This window comes from Bombus huntii, chromosome 10 (genome assembly GCF_024542735.1).
Source record: "Bombus huntii isolate Logan2020A chromosome 10, iyBomHunt1.1, whole genome shotgun sequence".
Classification (NCBI taxonomy): Eukaryota; Metazoa; Arthropoda; class Insecta; order Hymenoptera; family Apidae; genus Bombus; species Bombus huntii.
The window spans coordinates 2,346,209-2,370,457 of record NC_066247.1 but is presented as its reverse complement, the minus strand read 5'-3'; the positions used below and the strand labels follow the sequence as shown (position 1 = coordinate 2,370,457).

Below are 24,249 nucleotides of genomic sequence, written 5' to 3'. Positions count from 1 at the left end.
AGTATTAGCGAATGTAATTTGATAAGGATCGTTTTCGTTATGAGCCCCTCGATCGACCTGTATTTCGCAAGTTTATATTAAACAGAACAATCAAATAACTCGTAATTCGTGAAATTTTCTTTGCAGAATCACAATTGTTTTATTAATAAATTTGTTGCTATAATGTGACAAAATTTATTGACACTAATATTTGATTTGTGATATAAGGACGATGAGTGTGTTACATTGTTGCTACGTGTACTCCTTTTAACGACGACTGTTGTGTGCGCCCTTTTTGAGAAAAAATCGCTCACCGGGCGTAATTGCAAAACTTGCGGTTTCTCTTTTTACGAACTCTTTTATTTTCATCTTCGGTTTCATTTTCATTCGAGTTTCTTTATTCTCGCCGAAGCTAAAGCTAGAGCTAAAGCCCAAGCACGACGTCACATAAGCATAAGCGTTGCAGGTGTTTTCCCATTAACGTGGACGAAACAGACGGTTGGTGCAACGAAAGATCCGTCCGTTGTTTAAGAGAGCCTCACGCCGCCAGCTCCGGCACACTCGCCCTTATTCTTCATTACCAGCTCTGTAAAAACAAGTCGAAAGGAAACGTAAATTGGCGCGTTGAACCGGTTGAAAACACCGGTACTCGATCGAAATGAAACTTGGCGAGTATCTCGGAAAGAACGATGAGCCTAAGATATGAAAAGACTTGACAACTTAGAATACAGAGTATTCTATGTAACTGAATTATCAAGCTACAGGCCCAAAAACAGTAGAAGATCGAAAAAAATATCGTTAGCCAAAATTATCGTAAATAGCTTCAAATGCATGTGCAATGTAAAGCGAAAGTGTTCTAAAGACTTTAAAGTTATCGCTATCTTTTTTTAAAGAACCGCAATAATTTTTTTAACGGAACTATCAATCTTGATTGCTATTAGATGCTGCGCTCGAAAATTGTCGCAGATACAAGTCAGGTATATAATTGAGGGATACTTGTATATATCGCATTCAGCTCAAAAAGTCTGAAAACGCTCAATGACCGAAAAGAACACCAACTACTTTAATAGAACGATATCGGTGTTGGTTTGACTGGTTATACTTTAGATTCATCGTTCCTCGTTACATATATATCGATCAAATTTCATCTCGATCTGTCACCGATTTCAGAATATAGGTATATTCGGAAGGACATGCGCGCGCGAATCACCGACTCGGACAAAGAGACACACTCACTTGTTCCCATTTCGCAGTTGTGAACGTCCAGAGCACATTGGGTACCGAACGTCCTCGGCTTAAAGTTAGCGTCGGTCGGATCATGGACGCAAATCGGATCGTACGCAGCTCCACATTCTTTCGCGCAATCCTTCTTATTCCTTTTCGCCTCTTTGGCCGCCTCTTTAGCTGCCTTTACGTCCTTGGATGCGGTCGCGGTCTCCTTGATCTCCTTAGGCTCTTTGACTCGTTTCGTCGACACGGTAGTCGTATCAGTGGGCAAGGCGCTCGTCTCCTCGATAAAAGCGAGGGCGCATACGACAACCAATGCTAAGTCGCGAAATTATATACCAACATACGATTATCGAATTGTGAACAACGAAGAAAAACGAAAGAACGTTCGCGATCGGTTTGCTTCGACGCGCAGTGCGTGACATTTCAACGATAGCAAGACAAAATTATTCGTTTCCTTTACTACCTTAATTGTCGATCTTGTTAACCCAAGCAATTACTGACATTTTACTTAAAATCTATCGAATTAAGAAACCTTTGTCGATTTTATAAGCTTTTCCGTTAATGCGAAATACGATAACGGTAAAAATAAACGTATAATTTTCTTCCAAGATCGATCAGCAATTTCTAAAAAGATGTTTTGGCTGTGATTCGCGTGGTACGTAGTGAACGTATTAAATAATCGACGTCCTTTTCCTCCTTCGCACATTATCAAAGTCACGTGTCTGATCGACATATCGTCTTACTTCTCGGACTATTTTTCACGGTCTGTTACTCACCTAATAAAACGATGGACTTCATGACTTCGTAATGGCTGTGTGAAATTCGGTATGATTAATCTTCTTCGACTTGAACGACAGGCGATACTATACTCATCTGTCAAGACCAAACGACTGAAACGTTGTCGCCTGTAGCGGTCGCGTTTATAAACGGACACACCCCCACCGTGCTCTCCGCTCCGGAAAACTCGAGAAGACCGAGAGGATCACGTAACGGCAATCTTCAAAATTACTCGCGCCTCCGCTCTTTACCAACGAAATTGCTAAGTGTCGCGATTTCGCTGGAAATGGAACAAAACGAGTGGAAAGAAACGAAAGTATATCTGCGATGCGTGTCCAATGTCGACGATATACGTATATTTATTCAACGAGAAGACAACGAGCGAGTCACGTACATCTCGTAATACACATCATATAGGTACATGCGTGTACAGTCGCAGAGACAAATAAGAGTGGATAGATAGAGGAAGCAGGTACATATGAACGAAGTTTAATCGAACTACATACTATATTAGTGTTATGCTTAAGCTTTATTCGTTGATAGACCGCGGATATTCGAGCGAATTCATATTTTTACGAATATAATTAAAAAACGTGGATATAAAATTGCCTCGTCTATCGACCAGTTAGCTGTTTCCACCTCTTTGAAAAGTGTGTACCTAAAATGTGTGGCAAAAAGTAAGCGGTGACGAGTATACTCGTTAAGCAAAGAGTATGCGCGACTGTTATAATATAGAATTAAATTACAATGAAACGACTGTTTTATTCTTTAATTTTATTGCTGACTGAGCTCGTCGATATTATTATCATTTCTTCGCGACGAGTATATTCGTCAAGAACAGCTGACTAGTTAAATATGACAAAGGCTACTATAATTTAAATATCTATATATATTTTTGCATGCGGTGTACGTTCTTCGAACGTGTATCTTCGAATCTGAAAATTTTCTACGAATACGCGAAAATCCGCGGTCTACTTATTATATATCCTTATAGTACATACATGCGTTTAATAAATAATAGAAATTAATATTTACACGTTTGTGCGGCAACAAGCCGTATTTAACGAAACTTGATCGATACCTGTCCACTTATTTTTATCCTCGACTGTACTAATAGCTAGGTAACGCATAAATACGCGACATGAGCAATGTGATCATGGATGAATCACTGAATGCGGTCGAATCGAAAGATTTCCATAAGTAAGGACGAATCAACGAACAGCTAATAGGCTAAGACTTGGTTTGAAGGCGCCGCGTTTCCTCCATAATATAATTCTGCAATAATTGCTCATAATCGGGCCACGATTGGTCGTTTTCGAAGGCTCTACGAACTTGGCAGTCGAGCGTGGAGCATTCACTGGAGCCAGATTCGTTCGCGATCTCGTGTTGTTTCCATGCCTCGTCTACCACCAAGGTCAAGAGGTTTAGTCTGTCCCATACTTTCCAGTTAGCTGAAAGAATAAAACGTCGTTAGCATTGAAATCGATTTTAACGCGTTTGGTAAAGCCACGTTACGTAAGGTAACCTATGGTCAACAGACAAAGTCGATTAATTTTAAATCGTTCGGCTTAGAACTTTACACCAAAGTTTCACTCTTTTTTTTTTTTACCGATATTCTATCATTCACAATGCGATTAGTGCGAAGAATATGAACATATCGAGAATTTGTCGGCTATCGGATATTCCTATCAGCGTTATCTTTGCAACGTGCTTGAAAGTACGCAGCATCAGTTTTTCCGATCGGCCACCCATCGAATGGGTTTGCTACTGACGATATACGATCGTGATTCGTCGAATATGCAAAATTTATTAAATTTACTCCTTGATTGCAGGCAGTTTGTACATATTCAACCTCGCGATAGTACATAAAATACTAAATGACACTGTCATGCGCCTTGGCGTACCGTATGTTTCGCAGTGAAATACGTCAGCGTCGTTCAGAAAAAGTCGTGGTGTACTATATTAGGAAACTCACCGTACGTCCTTTAGCCAATGCGTTAAGCGCATAAGAGTAGCTGGTAAATTTTATGATTCGACAGAAATTTTCGAATCTTTTCGCAATCCTCCTTTGGCTATAATATTAACAGGACATTGCCATCCTCGAACAACTTGCAATTGTATGCTAAAGGATTATATACCCGTGAATAATAATAACGATAATAGCGATCTATTTGTGTAGCTCACGAATGTTTTTGGAAGAATTTTTATGATTAAGTATCTATATCGTACAATTGTATAGATATATTGTACAAAATTAATTAAGGTAATTTTGAAATTTTGTTACCATTGGTAACGAGAGATCACTTATATCGCATAACCATATAGATAAGGTCGGAAGCGAGTGTACAAACGTATATATAAATTGCAAATTGCCAAGATATTTATCAAAAGCATAAGCACGCTTCGCAAAAACGTTGAAAAGGATTTAAAAAATGCTATTGCGCCGGACGTATACGAATAAGCAACTTTTTGTAAGTCGTTTCACACAGTCGCTTCATTAATATTGTGCATGCACAATTAATTTGATGTAACTCGAAACCAATCAGACAGTCAAGAATTTCCCGTTATAATTACGTTTTAAATGTAAATCTGAAGAAGGAACATTACCGTTTCGCAAACTACGGCCTTCGTCTTCATCGTCGTCGTTATCGTTGTTACTCTGCATGTTCACCTTCTTGATCGTCTTTTTAATCTCCAGTTTGGGGATGAAAAGCAGCAGACAGATAACAGCGATAAACTTAACTATCATTTTGAAAATAACCAATTTCAAGAGTATCTTGGCCAGGGTGAAGGCGTTGAGCTTGAGGGCAAAGGGCCAAGAGAAGTCGATAGATGGAAAACCAAGATGCACCGACTCGGTCATTCCATGTGGAACTCCGTACGCTGCAATATGCATCGCGTATTACTATCTTAAATCATAGAGGAAGGAAACGTGACAAACTTAATGGGAGCTGCAAACGATCAATCATATGAAAAATAACGTCCGTACACTATCTTACCTAGCATATAGATTGAGAAAAATAGTGGAAAACCACTGGAAATGAAAAGTACAAGGATACATTTAATCGACAAAACAGAGATACGTAGTAACGAGTAAACAAGTCAATGTGGCAGTAAATATAGAATGTGGTGCACTAAGAATGCACGTTCGTTACCGCCGCAACGAAACTGAACTAGCATGACTGCGTACATCGGAAAAGAATTTAGACATGCAAGCATGCAAATAGCCGCGATATCGTTCGATATCTATATTCAGTGGAGCTATCTTTAAAACTTACATGCTTGATATGGCATTCATGCCGTATACTGTAACTTCCATCATTGATCGTATCATAATGCTAATACAGTTTCTGAACGTTCGATATAACACACACACACGCATACAATATGCATATAAACTGTTTCAATACTAGCTTCCGGAGCAAAAAATATTGAAATTACCGCCCGTCTCGATTCTTATCGATTCTTTTTTCAATGATATTGATCGTGCGCAATCCTCTGAAAGTAGAACGTACGCGAAAATAATACAATACCTCGAGTCTCACCTTGCTGTGGCTGAGCCGGATATACACCAATGGACGTGTACTCTCCCCCATAGGAAGATTGATCGTGATAAGGTGGTCCATACGTTTCGCGCGGTGGTCCGTATGTTTCGCGCGGTGGCCCGTATGTTTCGCGCGGTGGTCCGTATGTTTCACGCGGCGGTTGCGATCGAGGAGGTCCGTAAGAACTTTTGAGACCCGAGAAGTCACTGGACGATCGCGTCGGCAAGGAATACGAATCGCTTGGTACCATGGAGAAGGAATCTCTGTCCGAGCTGGTTTGGAAGGATATCTCGGACCTTTTTCCTGCATAGACTGGTCCCACCGATTGTTCCTTTCTTCGTTGAATAGAGCTACTTGTCGTCGCATCTACTGCAACTATTCCTTCGCGAGGATCCGTGCTAGTTCGAGAATGTCTTAATGCGTCCAAATAGCTGTCCTTGCCACGAGTAAATGGACCGCTATTTTTCCATTCAACGCTTCTCGTCGATGGTTCTATTCCCAGCAGAGTCTCTCCTTCAGATCTCGCTTCCATTTTGTCCTCGCGGCTGATAGACGTTGGGACGGCTGCATCGTCATCGTTGGTGATCGTAGTCGCGTTTTTCGAGATTTCGCGAGCGTTCGCGACTACGATCGTTAATGAAAATAACAGTCCAAAGACGCGAAAGATTCGCAAACTTTTCCCGTACTTCTCGATCATCGCTCGCTCTAGCAGAGTAAGCGGAGAAACAGAACTCGCGCGCGCGCGCGTACGTTTACAATAGAGTCGGAACTCTCGATGGAACGATCCTGGGGACTCGAAGTTTTCGAATGACGATAAACCAACGACCGAGGAAACGTACACACGGTTCCATCTTCTCCCCTCGAACGATAACACCGTCGTTGCATATTAAGCGCGTAACGGTGTTCAAGTTCTGTATTCGTGGTTCGTTTTCGCCTCGAACGCTCGAATTTGAATCGTCACCTGCGCCGCGTTACGGTGTCGCCTTTTCGTGCTTCGCCCCGAAACGACGAATCGAAGGGAGCGAAAGAGAGAATAGGATAAGGCGTTCATCAATTGTTATGCATTTGGTGACGTTTTCATAACGGTGTTGCGATTCATCGAACCTCCTACGATCCACTGGCACACTTGTTGCCACACGTCGTACGGAAATCGGTCACGTTCCAATGCGTTCACTCGCGGAAAGGGAAATTCGCTGATCGATCGATGTGCTTCGAGCGTCCCTAGGCAACCAGAATAAACGCCTCGACCCGAGGGTCCTCCGGCTTCTCCAATTTGTCATTGGCAAAGTCATGTCGCTTGTAAAAGTTCGATCATCGTAAGTAAGCAAAAACATTAGTCGAGTGGCAAGAAACGTAACAATTTGAAATTTGCACAGACACGCCCCTCGGTATTTTAGTCGAGTGACGAATAATTTAGTAACTCGACGCGTGTAAATACCGAGAGTCTTTAGTCGAGTAGTTTTAGTAGAACGTGTGCAGTCGTTTAGTCGAGTGGCGAGTAAGAAAGTCGTGTGCCTGGTAATTTAGTAATTTAGTAGCCCGCTGTGTGTAGATGCGAGAATTTAGTTGAGTAGTTTAGTAGAACGATTTAGTCGAGTAGATCTGTTTCGTTAAATTTTTTTTCTAGTCTACTAGGGTTGCCCCTCCACTCGCTACTAACCAAGGAGATTCGTAACTCAATTGTACTAACTCCGGACGCTTTGTACGCACTAAGTAATAAATGGCTATTCGTCGCTCGTCGAGATTACTGGACGTGTCTGTTCTGTTTTCGTTAAAGGAAAATCGGCCGGTACCTACCAAAGCTAGCTTTTTTCCCTCGCTACGCTAAATGACTGGCCTTACCTTGATCTTCGCTTACAGTCTCAACCATTCGATCGCTAGCTACTTTCCATTTCTTTGTAGGTGGGCAAAGTTTGGAAACTGTCGCGATTTTGCGCTGATCGGAAAGGACACGATCGCGATGGCTTCTGGCATTTATGTCCGTTTCCATGACCCTGCGAGTAAAAAGGCACGAGTAGAACGATTCGATGGTGGCGAGAGAGGAGACGGCGCGTGCTGTCTCGCCGGACTTTCGGTGAGTTCGCATCCTCTTTAGGTTTGGATCAAGTTACTATGATTTATGCCATTGTCCTAATATATGTGTCCTGATAAATGAAATAGTAGTAGTAATGGAAGTAGGTGTATACACGTGAAATAAGCACCTGAGCATCGTGAGTTAGAGAACCAACAAAGGACGTCGAAAGAATATACCGACATGTCCGTACATCGTACAATCACAGTATTATATCTTATTTTATGCCATTTATCCTTTTGGATCTTTATTAATTTTATCGAGCGCTTATGCAAGGTCGCGCCAATTTTCTCCGTGATTGAAAGGAAAGCCAACCCAAGGATCTCGGTATTCGCTTATCCCACGATGCGAAGAATCGGTCAGTGCGCCGGAAGTCAAGAAGCGAATGGCTACTTGTGTTGCGTGTTCGCTGGCACCGAATACCTGCTCGGTCAAGCAACTTTCCCAGACTTTTGCCTGACAGTTTGGCAATGGAAAACCGGTGAACGACTGACAAAAATCAACGGAACGGATATGACGATGTTTGACATCGATCGCACGAGACTCGTGTGAGTAGAATTAGTAATATCTTTCAAAGGTATAGTATTATTTATGATTGTTTTCTACGGCGCAAGTGAAAGGAGAACGAATTAAAAGCAATGTTCTGTAACAAGTTTATTAAATTCATCGATACTGACGCTATGATCGTGTCTATTTAGCCTGGTATTTTCGTTTATACTTCGAGTATTCGTTCACACGTATGCATCTATACATTTGAGCATTACGTAGAATAATGAAAATTCTGGCATTTGTAAATCGATATATCGAAATATGTGTCTGTCAATTTGACGACTACAGCATAGATTTCTCAGATCCGCTGCTTGCTAGTTGGAACAGGAAAATACTGTTGATGGTATTATAGTCCAATCATGAACGAACCTAGCGTGAGGTCTCTTAGCTATCGGAGAATTGCTGCAAACTACTCTGGTCCCGTTCGAGCTGGTTAATAGTACTGTTTGTCGTTCGCAACTCCTACAATTGATTAAATTTTATGCCCCTACGATCTTTACTCCTACATGGCTATAAATTCAAAATATCCTCTCTCGGATTCTGTTAATCGCCTGTGCAATTTCATCGACTCGTTTCGCACAGTACAAGACTTTTTCACAGATTCTACTAATAATGCGAGCAGAATTTTCGTTTGAAAACTTTTGCACACCCTCCCCACCGTCTCTAGAAAATTGACGCTCACAATTCTTTATATTCCAAAGTGTTGTAGCGCCTCCGAAACATTTAACGCGTTCAAATTTCGAATCGATATCTGCAATAGTTTCGGAGAAAACAAATTGTAACGTTTCGTGTGGTTCACCTATGTATGTGCTCAAGTGCAATAATACAATATATCGGAATGAAACTATTTATCGATTTTCGGTAGATGCTCGACCGATTCGGCCCACCTGGTAGCACGATTTATGCCATCCACCGGCACGCTTTCGGTGTACCGCGTGTTGAGTTGTTCGAATACCGTTCGACTCTTTCCGATGGAAGTCCACTCGGAGCGCACTGCAGTTTCCTGTTCCTGGTCCACGGACGGAACTTTGCTCTGTTGTGACGAAAGCGGCACCGTTTGGTCCGTCGATTTCGAGCAGCAAGTGGACCCTGGCGTTCGAACAATCGTCCGACCTCTTGACGAAGATGACGGAACGATTTCATCGCAAAGAAACCCTACGTTGGTGGGTCACGGCGATGGCACGTTGGTCGTCGATGGCGCGACGCACGGTCGCGAGGTTCGGGCAACGGTAGGACGCGTGTAACTTGGGCCAAGATACGTACATCGAGATCGTAAAAGAAGTCGGATGTCAGAAATAAGTCAGGTTGATAAAAATACAGGGAACTTGACGAGCCGAAACCTCGGCAAGAATTACGTATAAAAAAATAAAAAAGTATTGGGTCAGTCGATAAGTTGTAGATAAGTCGTGTCGATTTTGAGAAGATGGTATCCCGCTGGGGGTAGCCATCCACAAGTTATTTAATAGTAAAGTTAGACAAATTTATCAAATGTCCAGCCGGACAAATTGTAAAGCATAAATTAAAAATAAAAAAAAAATGTTGAGATGGTGTTCGTAACACCGTAATTTGGAAAGTATCGCTTTACTCAATGATGTTTGTCCATCGTTCCAATCATTTCAGGATCGCATGGCACAGCTCGGGGTATGAACGGGGAATCGGGACAAAAATAAAAATTCGTGGACCACGTTCACGGGTCACGTTCACACGTTTCCAGATCACGTTCGAGGGTCACGTTTACACGTTGCATAGTGCGGCATTTGAATGAGGACGCGGGACAAAGATCAAAAAATGCATATATACCGTGCAGAGTAGCTGAAACTTGAAATCGGGCGATCCAAACTGGTTAAAAGTCTGTGTATCGAGGGTTTATTAGTATTCCCCCTATTTCTTGGCTCGGTTGAAATATCCTGAATATTTATTTCTTTGCATAACGACGCACGATGACAATTTTAATGTTTTCCACGCTAGAGTTGATGGTGGTAAGCGATCCACTAAAAATTTACGATCTGGCTGTATCTTGGTCTGGATTATGCATTTGTGGTGTTCACGAGTCATTCGCGGTCGATCTATCTGACGAACCATTGCCAGTTTTACAGAAAATCTTGGAAAGATCGAAACGAAGAATGGCGGCCGGCTTGGACGATTTCGCTACCGTCGTACCCGAGACACGCAGAAAGCGATCCAAGTCAAGATAGAATCTTAATACTTGGGGAGGACGGCGATCTCTTTGAGATAATCGGTCTGCAGCATCGTTGTCCCCCTCGTCTCGAGTTTCTACTACGAGATGACACGGGTTATGCAAATATAGCTGCGTTACATGGCCCATATTTAGGAGCTTTAGACCAAACTGGTCGTCTGGCGATCATTGACGTTGCAACTGGTGAACTTGCCTCACCAACTATACAGTTAACACATCACGGCAAAGGTCGGTTCAAAACTGGAATCGAAAATAATTTATCAGACTGCGGATGTTTTTTTATGCAAATTCGCATTTTTTGGAATACACTTAAGAAAGTAGAGTCTTGGTAGAAAATTATTTGAACTCTTCGAAAATTTTAGTTAAGCGAAGCACGCCGTACTCTCTATTTTTGTAGGATTCGCGTTTGAGAGCAAAGTAACTCGGTTTGATAAACGATGACATCTCAAGCTGAATTCGTCGTCGCGTAGCCGCGTGCGTTCTCTGAATCGTTCTTCACTCCCTGCACGCTCTACATATCGCAAATATTCCCTAGATCCTCGATAACGTATCATTCGTACCTTATCATTCAGATCGCTCACCCTACAAACGTGTACAAAGATGCGTAGTTACTATACATAGTGATTTCTATTTTGTGTATATTTATTTAGAACGATAGAACAGGGAACTGTGATTATTTAACTAATACTATTTCTTAACACTTAGCCAACCGAACGGGGAGATCTCCCTCTTTGACTTTAGCAACGTGTTTTATCTTTTTCTTTGTTGTTGTTGTTATTATCAGTTATTGTTTACCTGGAATTGATCACAATTAATTGTACGTCTTTCTCTGTTTTCATAAAGTACAGTATATAATAAGATAGATGAATTTAGTGGTGTTAAAATTAATTAAAAAGTTACACTATTAGTTATGACTAAATAAAGTTATACTCGAACGATACCACACTGTAAAAAGATATTAAGATTATCTTTAGTCATCTCTAATGTTTTTAATTTTACCTATATTTTTTTATACTTTTAGTTTGATGTTTTGTATAAACAATGTGTGAAATCGTTAAATACGATCATTACGGCAAAATATAATTAACCACATAAATAATTTTTACACTTCTTCGTTTTTTAAGTAGCGAATATTAGTCCTCTGTACTTGGAAAAATGCGCGGTGGACAGCAGCTTATAGGTGGGTTTTCCCGAGCGTGGTGGAAACGTATAGCTCGCTGTGGCGTGTGCTGTTGGCTAAGCGTTAATATATTTATTAAAACTGAAGCAACTAAATCGACACAACTAATCAACTCCTAAGCGCAACTTACGTCACCCAACGACAGCAATCAACAAACAACAACCTCTTTCTCCATCGAAGCATCCCTTTATAACAGTTTTCGTACTCCCATTGTTTCCCATTTTTCGTAATCCTGTATTTCACAGTCACAAATATAATCAGGCACCCACTTTTCTGAAAGTTAGCACTTTCACTTTCTACCTGCACTGTAGTTCGTACCCCTTGCAAGGTGGTCGTTTATTATTCTACGATATTAAATATTACATTTATTATACCATGTTATATTATATTTTTAACAATGCTATCACGTTTCCTTTTTTTTTCTCATATGCTTACGTGATCTGAAAGAAACCAGATCCGCTTAAACAACAGCTGCTCGATACTACTGCGCAGTTGAAACGGAAATCTCGCGGATTTTAACGCTTGTTTTTTCCGGGTTCTTTTCAATCTGACTAAAATAATTAGAAAGAGACAAATAATAATCTGTGCTAATCACAGTTGCTGATATCGCCTCGCATCCCGTCTTACCGATTCTGGTAAGCTGCAGCGTCACGGGAAACTGCCTTTTCATCGAATCGTATCCTACGATACCTGTCCGAAAGCATTGCGTTCATCTTCAACGAGAAGCTTTGGATCGCGTCAAATTTTCTAACAGAGGTCATTTGCTGGGCGTTGCCTCGTCTCAGATCGGCCGGCTGTTCCTCTTATCGATGAACGTCGTCGAACTTGAAGAACGTGATTATAGGATGTCAGCCAGCAAAGTCGCGGCCTGGTTGAATCTTGGCCGAAAGGTAACGTAAAACGTCGTATAAAGCTCGAACACATTTGATCGTCGGATCACATTAATTCCGTGCTAGGTGATCGATTTTTTGATCTACGAAATGGACCAAGATCGCGCGAAAGCGCTACTTCTAGTTGCAAACATGGAATCGAGCGACTCTCGAGCTGGAGACGAGATGATCGTGTACTCGTGTCGACTTTTCGATCGAGATGTCTACGTCGAAAACGCGGATTGCTCGATAAGACTTTTGTCGTCCTTCGAGCACCTGCACTACGGAAAAGAATCGAGCTACGAAATAATTGGTGTCCCGTATCTCACGAAACAGTTGCATCGGCTAGAGTTAAAGGTAAAAAGAGAGAAGTGAAAATTTCGAGAACGTATGTAAATAAAATAAAATCGCGATATCTGACTATGCCACGCAGAATACATACAGTAGAAGACAAAGGAAGATGTTTTAACAAATAAATCAATCTTCCTAAAGATATCATTAACGCGTTCGTATGAATCTAACATATCTCACGCGTACATGTATAATAGGAAATTTGAAAAATGTACGTAAGCTAAAAAACCGAATCTACAGCTAACATGGAGAATATATGAATCGTTGAATCGATCCGCAGGAAGATTTCCAAAACGCCTTACTCTCGGAAGCTCTACCATCGCTGCACCAAACCAGAAGCATCAGCATCGCCATTCATTACACGAAATCTGGCGTATCCTCAAGCCTGTTCACCTGCGGATTCGATGGACTAATCGTGTGGAGAGACTGCACCGAGCTTCGGCGAGTATTCGCTCTGTTCGCCGCGCACCATCGTTCAGAAGCTGGTGGTCGACGCACAGTCCTCTTCAACAACGTGGTCGTTTCTTTGGGTAGAAACGGGGATCTGGTCGCTAATAGATTACCGAACCGGTTGCTTCTTTTTCTTTCTGTTTGCCCTTTCCTTTTTGTTTGCTGCTTCGACTAACCAAGTTGTTTTGCCACGATCAGGATGGTCGAACAGGAGGATAGTCGAGGTTCGAGGTCAACCGAATCCTACTGTTGGATTACACTCGACGACCGCTTGAAAACGAGAGAAAGCAAACGGGTGGGTGCGACAGAGAACGAGGAGATCGAAGAAACGGAGACGTGGATGGATATGGTGATTCGCCGGCGGTCGATGGCCGAGGAGAAACAAGCTCTAGCGACTCGTCTCTCTCTTCTCGATGATTGGAACAAGCTGAAACGCCGAGTAAATAATTATTTATTACGTATCCCGTTTCTAACTGATGCATTTTATGCGATTGGGCTGTAATTACGGAAGTGTAATACGGTAGAACCTCGATTGGACGAACAGCACAGGAAACAAGGCAATCCAAGGCGATCCAGTATGTAGACGACATCGGTAAAAATAGGGTTACAGACGGAGCGTTAATTTCATTTTATTTTATTTAGCCTCTTGCAAGTTTTCACAGCTCCTAACTCGCACGAGCTATCAAAAATCTGTGCGACAAGCGCGAGTTTCTTTCTTTCCTCGTAGATCTTTTTCCTGCCAGCGGATCGGGGGAGGGGCAATCAACAATCCCCCTTCCTAGTTCGAACGATACAAGGTCAGCATTAACTCGTATTATCCGAAGGCACTTAGAGCTTGTATGTCTTCCTGTGTCGCAAAAAATCGCAAAGTGGTAATTAACGATGCCAACAAAGAGCAATCTAACAACGATAATTTTGAGAGAACGCCGTTTTCCTGACGACAGGTAAAGACATTGCTCGACTCGAACGAGGCAGCACCACCAAACGCTCGACTGCCGATTTCTGCGTTCGATCTCGATCAACGTGGTAGAGAGCTCGCGTTGGCAGCGGCCAGGTCAACGGAAATCGAATTGACGAAGAACGCCGAGGAAGAAATCTCGCGCCTGGATCAATCGATACTCTACTTGCGCGAACGATTTTTAGATCCCTTGATCGTCCGACCGAGAAGCATCTTTTCCTTGTTCGGTGAATCGAAGGTCACCAATTATCCTCTCGATAAATTCGTACCTCGGGAACAGACGTATATTCCGCCTTGGTGTCAATTTTCGAGAAGGATGAGAGAACTTGTGTCTAGGTAATTATTATTGTTTTCCACTGTTGAAAGAATTGTTTTGTAACTGGGATAATTATTGATAAGATATCGCATTGACAGAGATGTTATTTAAAAACCAACAGGAAGACGACAGATCTATTAGTCTTATGCAGGATAATTTTCTCGTTAATTGACTCGAAGATTTATATATGTATATACGTACAGTGGCTCGTGAAAGTATTCGAAATCGGAGATCTTAGGATATTTCTTAACTTTGATAAAAATGTGACATTTGACGCGAAGCCTAAATTGCAGGCACTTTTATTAAAATTCTCGATATTACCAACGCATGTTTTCTTATCGTATGATTACATCAAGATAAGCGGATTATTATGGCATGACACGACCATAATTTGTTCAGTGTTGCGGGAATACAACGATCACCGTAAGATTCTTAAACGAGGATGTATATATATATTTTTGATACACTAATCGACGAGATACTTCGTTCTCCGTACAAAATTATGAAGGTATTCGTATCTGAAACTGTTTAGCTCGAATGATACTTTGCTTCAACTTCGTGTAATTGTAAAACTCGATATGAAAGGCAGAAAGAGATAGTCCTTGTATTCGTGTCTTTAGACACGGTATTAATTTTTCAAATTGTGCTTTTTCTCGTCCATAATTATCTCAACGAGAGGAGATCGTTTGCCCGATTCATTTCAACGTTTACGTATCGTGTGCAGATTGGAGGGCGAAGAAAATTCACAAACGACCAACGTCGAGAACCCACGGTCTCGTTGCCACGGTTTTGTAGACGCGCTTGAGACGTGCATTATCGCGGATCACCAAGAGCGCGAGTTAAAAGTAAAGTTTAACGAACTGTTTGAAAAGACACGATCAACGAAGCAAAGAGAGATGCGAGCGGCGAACGAACGCTGCGAGGAAATGCGTCGGCTCGTTCTCGAGCTGAAGCGTGTGTTTCACGTGGACGCGAGTGCGAAACTCATCGAGCCTCCACAGTGGCATCCAAAGGAAATAATCGAGGACGAATTCGAACGAGACGCGAGAACGATCGACGATGCACGATTAAATGGACCCGAAAGAAACAACGACAATGAGAAGAACTTAGTCGAAGACGAAGTAGAGATCGAAACGAAAGTGCATGATTTTCGTGAACAGATGCTCGACAGGATGATGGACGGTGTACTGGAAGATAGGTAATCGCATTTTATCATACTATAGATGATACACGATAATACAGTCGTGTAATGATAGTAAAAGAGTTTGATTAGAGATCGATTGAAAATAGAAAAACCGCGTACGTCGTCCTTCTGTGGTTTCTTTACATTTAAGAGCGCCTATGTGACTAAAGTCACCTAGTTCTTTGCAGAGATATGAGAAAAACAATAAACAACGTTAGAGCAGAAGGACGATTTCGGGTTTCAAGGAGGGACGACCGAGAGGTCAGAGTATGCGAGTCGAAAGGTGAGTGTGTTGCGAGAGTCAGAGTTGATAGAGACATCGAAGAGTAGAGGTGAGAGAGCTAATCGAGTCGTCTAAGAGTAGAGTCGTTAGAGTTGATCGATTTGGCAGTGTTGTAGAGTTGTTAGAGTTGCTAATGAGAGAGGGAGAGAGTGTGTGTGTGTTAGATTCATTGTGACGAGAGTTGCCAAATAACTGTAAAGTTATTTGAGATAGATACGAGTATCGCATTTAGTTTCAGTTAAACAAACATCGTTTTCCGTCCAATTAATACCTGTATATTCAATTCGTTATTAATAAATTGTAAGTAATCGGGAAAGAATTTATATCTTAATTTCCACGATACTACAGTCGAAATATAAAATTGAGGAATTTTTTAAGAAAGGATCTGTATACAGTAAATTCTAGTCAAATAGCAATAGAATTACTCTGGAGCGTTCGTTTATTTTGTAAATATAAAAGGAATTATCGTTTAAGAGTGATTGTAATCACCGATTGAAACGTAACTAATATTAAGAAAACTAAGACCAAACGCGGTTGCATCGATAGACGTCTCTCGCCAAAGCCTTAATTTGTCGTTTTCGTTTGTTACGCGCTCGATGTGACGATGAGAGTCTTAAGTTTTGAACGCGACCTCGGCTGCCGTAGATTGGAACACGATGCAAAGAGAAGCATTCCGAAACCCGACTGTCTCACCCGGAAAGATGCAGCTAGTTACACAGAGGAGGACATTCGGGCAATCGAGTCGTACGAGGAGAAGATTCGCGCTAGAGAAGTCGATCGGCAGAGGTACAAGTCGATGCTGGAGGCCGAGATCGAAAGGATCAGTGGTATGACCAAAGAAACGTAACATTGTTGCTATCTCTCAATTAGGTGACTATCAATTAAATCGCAACTGTTCGCTTGGAGTCGCGAACCTTGAACGATATTAACCCCTTGCCTTTTACGATTTATGTTGCAACAGCACGTGCCGTAACAAACGGCAGGGTCGGTCAGACGTCGATTTGCCATTTTACGGTGTCCCTATAAATTTAAACATTAGATTCAGCTAGAATCAAACGCACGATGATCACCTATTATACACGATATAGTACCACGCCAGAATAATTTACTTATAATTCTCAATGAGAATTGATTGTAAAATTCTTCCAAATAAAAACAAAAGATTTCACGGTGTGGCTTGAGCATTCGAAGTTGTGCAAATTTCTTGTGTATGTTTTTAATTACTTACAACTAATTTTACGTTGCAAGATGTTCGATAAATAATTACTTCCAATTGATCATTGAACGAGAAAGATTGGTCTTAAAAGTAAATTGAGCGTAAGTCCTTTCTGGAAGAGCCTAATGCTTATATTTCAGGTGTCGATCTAGGCAGTGGGTTTTCGTCAAAATTTCCAGAGGTACGAACCTCTGTCCAATTCTGTGATTGTCGAATTGACGTGAATGTCTCCCAGGCGGTGCCTCTTTTGCATACCTGGCCGAGGATTCGTTGATGTCCAATTAACAACATCGTTCGATGATCTGTCGTTAAGTTTTCATCTCGAAATTTTATTATTGAGCAGACCTATCGAGCGCTTGAGATATTAGTCATCAAGGTGGTCCGAATAATAGACTTTACAATGTGCTATGTCATAAATTCCAATTTCTCAAAAATAGCACACGCTGTCTCTGTCATAAACCGAGGACATCCTCCTATCCCCCTATAATCTCCAAATAGAAACACAATAATCCTATAATCCTATAATCTCAAAACATAGATAGACAGCTGCATCTCCTATTGACTAGAGAGTGTTATTACTTACTAGAGACGAATATTTTTTGCATTCCTGCACCTACAAACTTTTCATAAATGCGTAAATACCAGCAGTCTAGCAATGAAAACTTTTTTTTTTATTTATTTATTTGTTTAATTACAATCAATTCTCGCGTTGAGAATTTTCAGTAATTTTTCTGGCGTGGCGCAGTGACATGGCTGTATATTTACAATAAGTTAATTCTTATTATAGATAGGTATAATTTGTAGGTATTATAAGTAAGTGCATATGCTTAATTTGGATAACTAAATGAATCTAGCGTTTAGGTCTAGCGGGTAGTCCAGTGATTAGGGGGTTTCGGTGCTTGTTGACTCTTTTGCTATATCTGTCGCTGTATTTTGCTATTTCCTCTTTGACTGTGGGTATCTTGAGGTCGCGATGGATGGTTTCGTTGGTAACATACCAAAGTGCGTCTATTAAGGATCTTAGCGTTTTCGATTGGAATCGTTGTACTATTTCGATGTTGGAGTTACTTGCTGTTCCCCATAGTTGGATTCCGTAGGTCCAGACAGGTTTTATTACGGTCTTGTAGAGGGTAATTTTATTCTGTATGTTTAGTTTGCCCGTGAGCCAATAGAGTTTTTTTAGTTTGTCCTTTAGTTGCTTCGTTTTATCTGAGATGTGTTTCTTCCACGTTAGTCTCCTGTCCAGGGTCATGCCCAGGTATCGGACCGAGTCCCTGATAGGTACTGTTGCATCGTTAATGGTGACCTGGGAGCAATGAAAACTGAGCTTGAAAATAGACCTATTGTTCTGCGTATTTCATTTAAAACTGAAGGTGAATCGACACGAATCACCCATTGTCCGTGTTTCAGGAGAATTCTCGAACGGCGCAAAGTCTTTCGACGACGAATTGAACGAACTATCCAAAGAAAAGATACAAATCGAAGGATCGATGCTCTCACAGAGATTGACCAAAATGCAGGCGATCCTAGAGCATCGAAAAATCGTTCAGAAAAGACAGCAGATACGACGGACTATCGAGTTGGAACTTGTACCCGCGACGAAGGAGGCTGACACACTTGCCGAAGAACGAGATTTGTTCGAGGCAGGTGTCGCGGAACTAAGAGTCAGCTATGAGAACGCACGTAAACGAGATAAGCGGCTGGAAAGAAAGTTTAGATCGGAGTTTGCCGAACTAAAACCATCGGTGCCGGAGCATCTGTTCCGACAATACCGCAAAAGACCGAGATTGTTAATCGCGCATGGACCCTGCGGTACGTCGGCTACGTTTCTCACTGAACTCGCTGTTTGTATCATAGAGCAGCGAAACTCTGACATCTTGCCTCGAGAATGTTCAAGCTATCTTCGAGCTTTGGATGAATTAGACAGATTACCGGAAGGACTGCAGAGCCGATTGAAGCCAGATTATTGGCACCTTCTTTGTCGTCTTAGGAGACTTAAGGTAGAAGCAGAGATTAAGGTAAAATCATGCTAGATGATATCATCTACATAGTAGTAAATATAGTATAACATACGAAATTAGAATGTAGGGTAATGTCAGGTTCTTCGAGTTATTTAACACGTTGAATGGCGCACTATAGTTTTACAAGGATTACTCCTGGTGCTATCAAATATTATATTATTTCTTCGTGCTGCTACAATAGATAATTGTTCTACGTTATTACGTCCCGGGACGTACTAACCATACCACAACTACCATAAATCATAATCCATCCCTTGGTTATACTTATTCAGGGCCGCAATAATCCTATAGGACCGTTACAAGATTTAGCATTATTTGCTGTTACGTCCATAACTTACTTCCATAAATCTCATAGATTTCCTAGTAGAGGTCCTTCAAACCAAACAAACGTCCGTTTCCGAAGAATTTCTAAAGACTATTGTCTACCACGGCTTGACAAGGGACCTACCTCCTACTACCAACTTTCTTTCGACGGCGGTTAAGACCCTTCGTTTAACCATTTAACAACGAAGCCTATTCCCTCACTCTCCTAACTAAAATCGTCACTTATCTATCTTAGAGTAACAGTGCCAGCGTGCTGATGTGCATTAACATACATTGTACTAATTAAACTAAAATTTAAATTAACTATTAATAAATTGCTTAAAGCGAAATTTCGAGACTTCTAATAGAATTCCAACACTTATCGTGGTGTGTAACTAAGAATCATAACTCGTTCGAAGGTGAAAAACTGCGCGATCGGGTTGGCGGAAGCGGAACAGAGCTTGGCATTCCTGCGAAACGCGTGTTGCATCAGCCGAGACAAGATCGATCGGTGCAAACAGAAAATAGAACAATTAGAAAAGTGCTAAATGGATTTTACGGAGGGCCAGGTGACCATTTTATCTGCAAAAATGAGTCAAATGCGTACTGATTGCAACGACAGTGCAGAAAGTGATACGGAGGACGTAGTTTTGACATCGAGGAAGCGAGCGAGGCTCGCAAATCGGGAAATTGAGAGACCCAGAAAGATTCGAAAAGAAAAATTCCTCGCCTTGCAAGAATTGTAGATTGGTAATGACACCACCTCGTGTCAAACATGCCACTGTGAATACGAGAACAGGATGCAAGGATTGCAGGAGTACAAAGAAAACCTGCGACCAGAAAAGGTAAGAGCCCGAGAAGGTTTCAAAGTATCGCTGATAGACTGCAGACTATGCAAATGGGCATTTTTCGACTTCCTTGCGAATGACAAATTCTTGCGCGACATTTAACAGCATCTCTCAAGTAACAGAAAATGTTATTATTGGCATTTATCCGAAATACAGTGAGAATTTATTTTCTTCACATTCTGGTCCACTTACGTAATAACGATTCATCTATATCGACATAATAATTCTTTGGAAATTCTGCCGATAAATCAGTTTGCGTCAGATCGTTGCTACGCGAGAACAACAGTCAACAATAGTCTGGTGGTACTTCGGATTCACCCGTTTCCAAACTTCGATTCATTTACCGGCAGATGTTCTGAAGAATTTCCTACATAGGTCGGTATTCGAGGAAGCTCGCATTTTTTAAGTTACATGAATTTCATGAAGATGAATTTTCATAAAGTAGTAGCAATAACTTATTCATTCCAACTTGTTAGCGCAAAAATTGAACTTGGTTACATAGATCGTAGTACGTACATTATCTCTGTCACACACTGTTGCCGAATCTGTCTTGCATAATTATTTCTTTGATGATTCATTCGCTGTTCCTATTCTAAAACTACCTTTGACTTGCTCTAAAGTACTTTTGTGCCGCAAAATTACCTAAAGCCGTTTCATCGGATACTGTTTTCGTTTCACACTTTGCACAGTAGCCCCCTTTGCTTTGCCTCCCCTCCCCCTCTTTCTGCTTTCTCCTCAGCTAGCATTCCTTTCACGCTCCGGCTTATTTTATCAATTTCTTTTGCATACTTTCCAGTATTCAAATGTCCGTTGGCTGGTTTTACGATATAAACGTCTCCTTTCCTCTTTCTAAAGTCTATGTTCTCCAGGTTGTCATGCTTCGCTTAAATGTGCATAAATACCCGAACTCTAATCATCGCAGGTCACAATCAATACAGTTCACGAAAGTTTCCCCGTAAGTTCGTTAAACTTACTTAGATTGCGAAAAATCTGACTCTTGTTGTTCATTCACAGCTGATCAGAAACGCTCGTGACGCTAAGCACTATGATAAGGAAACGCTGTTCGCAGGAGGGATGAAAAGGATTACCGAACATAGGGTAAGTGAGCGTTTCGAAATAAATTTACCTTTTCGCGCGCTGAGATGAAGCAGAGAAAGACAAAGCATTTGCGTTTCGTGTTACAGTTGGTTCGCGACCTTATAAGACGAAACAGAGCCGAGTTGGCAAAGATCGAAGGAGAGATCGAAATCTGGAAACGAACATACAGCGGGTCGGTGAAGATGTTAAAGCAATTGTCAATACAGAAAAACAATCTGACTGCCGAATTGAAAGATACTCTGCGTTTACGCTCTAATCGTTCCCGAAAACACAGATTGGAAATAATGAAACGAACGTGTGTAGCGCATGTAGTTCAGAACAATAGTCAAGAATTGTCGATCCGTGAGACAAGTTCGGAAAATGGCAGGTTACCAACTTATCCGGCTTTGTAACTGTAACTAGTACCGCCTTCTTTAAAATTATCTGATCTGCGATCTTTGTTTCGATTCATTCAATTTATATCGTTTCATTCAATTTAGAATGTTTAGTCGTCATTTCTATTTCATATGCAGCTTCCGGATAATGTACATATGTGCGTTTTTACGATCGTGTTGAATGTATCAGAAATAATCTATCAAAATTATCGCGTTTCAAGCCTAATTAATTTGCAAACATCGCTGTATCTCTTCGATCGAGAATATGCAAAACGCTTGCAGATTTTCCCATCTTGCTTGTCGATATAATTCATCAGGCGGTATGAATATGAATGAAAAATACGCAAACATAGGTTGTTTAAAAGCTAATTACAAAATTGCAAGAAAATTTCTATTTCATATTTACGGCTAGATTATTGTATTAATTTATGGTTTTTCTTATGAATGGCAAAAATATTTTGATTGTAAAAAGTAATATTTGTATAAACAAACTCACCCTTTTGTAAAACTAGTGATTTATGAATGGTAAAGTAGACTTTGATTGTGTAAATAATATTTATATGTACATACTTCTACCTTTAAAATACAAATAAAATAAACGTATTAAAATATACTCGTACCAACGATTACCACAAACATATGCCTGTTACAATCTTTTGCATATCATATGTAGTTTTTGCTTTTTTGTCGTCTTACAATTTTTGCGGATGGATAAACATACACAGATTTGTTATGCTTCCAAGATCAGGTCGAACCTCCCGGTAAGGTCACAGTCCCTGGAATTTCCCAATGCAAACGATACCGTTCCGGGCTTTTCCGTTTAACTTTTCCTCTTGCTCGAGGCGAAAAAGAATTTCTCGAGGATCGGCGATAACACGTTAACTGTTCCGCGATGACACAACGGGAACGATAATTTGAACAAAGAGCAAAGGTTAACCCGAGGTTACGCTGCAGGTTATATTGTTATCGAAGGCAGATGTTTTCGCATTTTCGCATCGATCAAACTCGATGCGTCTCTCGTCGCGAAAAGATGTAGAGACTCTCGGTGGGTCGTGGTAACCTTGACGCGAGGGGAATCACGCGTTCATTCGAAAACATACCGCGTCGCAATCGACCAATCATGGTATATTGTTGACCGTAACTGCTAGCTATCCTCGACCGCCGTCGATTAGCTCGTAAACTGTGTCGCCTTGTAAAACATACGCTTGGCGAAAACGAGAAAAGAATGGATTTTATAGGGGTGCAGGAAACTGTAAGGGGGATGCAACGGACACAGAATGGATAGCAACGAGGCGTTCAAATATCAACAACGAAGCGAGGTTTTCCGAGATCACGGAGATTCGAAGCTTAGAGCTGTTAGATCGATGTCTTGATCAATTTCTTTTATCGATTCTTTGTGAACTTTTAAAATTTTAATACGTTTCGAAAGTGTTGACAAGGTCGGAAGCAAATGTAGTTTAACACGTACGAGTTAAAATATGCATGGTTATATAAACGATTAATACTTACTTGTATTATCAGTTAAATTACATTACGGTAGGCTCATGGTTATTTCGTGCCACTTTAACCGACCTCATCTTCGTTGAGATAAAAACAATTGAACAGAAAAGTCATTGACTCGTTATCGTTCTTTCTCGTCCGACTAAACGTAACCTTTATCTTTGATCGATCGCGAGAGCTAAAAAATTCCGAATTCCACTGCGACGAGTTATTAAAGGTAACAAGTTCGATTGCCAAAAACATGATGCGAAATCGAATCGGCGAGTATTTCTCGTCAGGCAAACAAAACGCGACTGAACGGTTTCGACGATTATTTATTTTACGTTTATTTTTTTATCCGCCTTGACGACGATACGAGATCTTTGGTTACTGGATCAGACGTGCTCCTCTTCGCTCTGAGATGCAGATTCGAGGTGTTCGAAATCCCGTGGCTACCTGTGCGCGCGAACTCGCGCTATGCAAATGTGCCCGCGAATATTTGCCTCGGTGAGGGGAAGAGAAAAAGGGAAGAACAGAAACAGACGGAGAAAGAGAGAGAAAGTATTATAGCAACGCCGCGATGATCTATCTCCGTCTCTGATTACTCCCTCCAGATCGCAGGTATTACGCGAGAACACAAGACGAGGAAAAAGGCGCTCCTCTATATAAACGGGCTGAGCAGGCTCTGAAAGCAGCTCGTAGGATCTCGCAACAGTTTATCGCGTCTTCAGTTTTTCTATCCGGTTGCGCATCTTTCTTACGTTCGATATTATATTCTCTTCTCTTGACGTTTTACTCGAGATAATTTGTGTACGCTGACGGCTATGATCTTCCGTCGTTCTGCCCTCGCGGCTCTCGCGTTCCTCACGAACGCGATACTTCTTACCACCGCTCATTCTTCTGAACGAATCTGTAAGTATGAGAATACGGTTACAAGAGCTACGTGTTCCGATCAATTGTCTTTTCCAGGAA

The 24,249-nt window shown here is 41.2% G+C and overlaps 4 protein-coding genes across 10 annotated transcripts in view; 2 read left to right on the top strand and 2 right to left on the bottom strand.

Annotated features, from left to right (window-relative positions):
* Positions 1-114: 114 nt before the first annotated feature.
* Positions 115-2,146, bottom strand: LOC126870760 (uncharacterized). Its single transcript, XM_050628796.1, has 3 exons — positions 1,986-2,146; positions 1,216-1,524; positions 115-565 (listed from the first exon to the last, which is right to left on the bottom strand). Exons 1-3 carry the CDS (start codon positions 2,005-2,007, stop codon positions 507-509), a joined length of 390 nt encoding a protein of 129 aa, XP_050484753.1. The 5' UTR covers positions 2,008-2,146; the 3' UTR covers positions 115-506.
* Positions 1,990-7,031, bottom strand: LOC126870742 (uncharacterized). 2 transcript variants are annotated; one of them, XM_050628765.1, is made up of 3 exons: positions 5,520-7,031; positions 4,594-4,869; positions 1,990-3,437 (listed from the first exon to the last, which is right to left on the bottom strand). In XM_050628765.1, the coding sequence occupies exons 1-3, from the start codon at positions 6,226-6,228 to the stop codon at positions 3,217-3,219; spliced, it is 1,206 nt and encodes a 401-aa protein (XP_050484722.1). In that variant the 5' UTR covers positions 6,229-7,031; the 3' UTR covers positions 1,990-3,216. The 2 variants fall into 2 exon arrangements, with proteins under 2 accessions (XP_050484722.1, XP_050484723.1); XM_050628766.1 differs by having other exon boundaries at positions 5,532-6,992.
* On the top strand, positions 6,709-24,176 carry LOC126870714 (uncharacterized). Of its 6 annotated transcripts, XM_050628674.1 has the most exons (16): positions 6,709-6,847; positions 7,434-7,605; positions 7,879-8,150; positions 9,017-9,380; positions 10,240-10,576; positions 12,126-12,418; positions 12,485-12,754; positions 13,029-13,318; positions 13,397-13,637; positions 14,143-14,492; positions 15,197-15,670; positions 16,584-16,765; positions 18,565-19,172; positions 19,898-20,323; positions 21,341-21,424; positions 21,511-24,176. In XM_050628674.1, exons 1-14 carry the CDS (start codon positions 6,822-6,824, stop codon positions 20,024-20,026), a joined length of 4,008 nt encoding a protein of 1,335 aa, XP_050484631.1. In that variant the 5' UTR covers positions 6,709-6,821; the 3' UTR covers positions 20,027-20,323; positions 21,341-21,424; positions 21,511-24,176. The 6 variants fall into 6 exon arrangements, with proteins under 6 accessions (XP_050484631.1, XP_050484629.1, XP_050484632.1 ...); XM_050628672.1 differs by lacking the exon at positions 6,709-6,847 and having other exon boundaries at positions 7,220-7,605; XM_050628675.1 differs by lacking the exons at positions 6,709-6,847; positions 18,565-19,172 and having other exon boundaries at positions 7,220-7,605.
* Positions 24,035-24,249, top strand: part of LOC126870724 (transferrin) — a 5,846-nt gene continuing 5,631 nt past the window's right edge. The window contains exon 1 of the mRNA XM_050628708.1: positions 24,035-24,189. Coding sequence (XP_050484665.1) covers positions 24,102-24,189 — 88 coding nt within the window. The 5' untranslated portion in view covers positions 24,035-24,101. The remainder of the gene's footprint in view (positions 24,190-24,249) is intronic.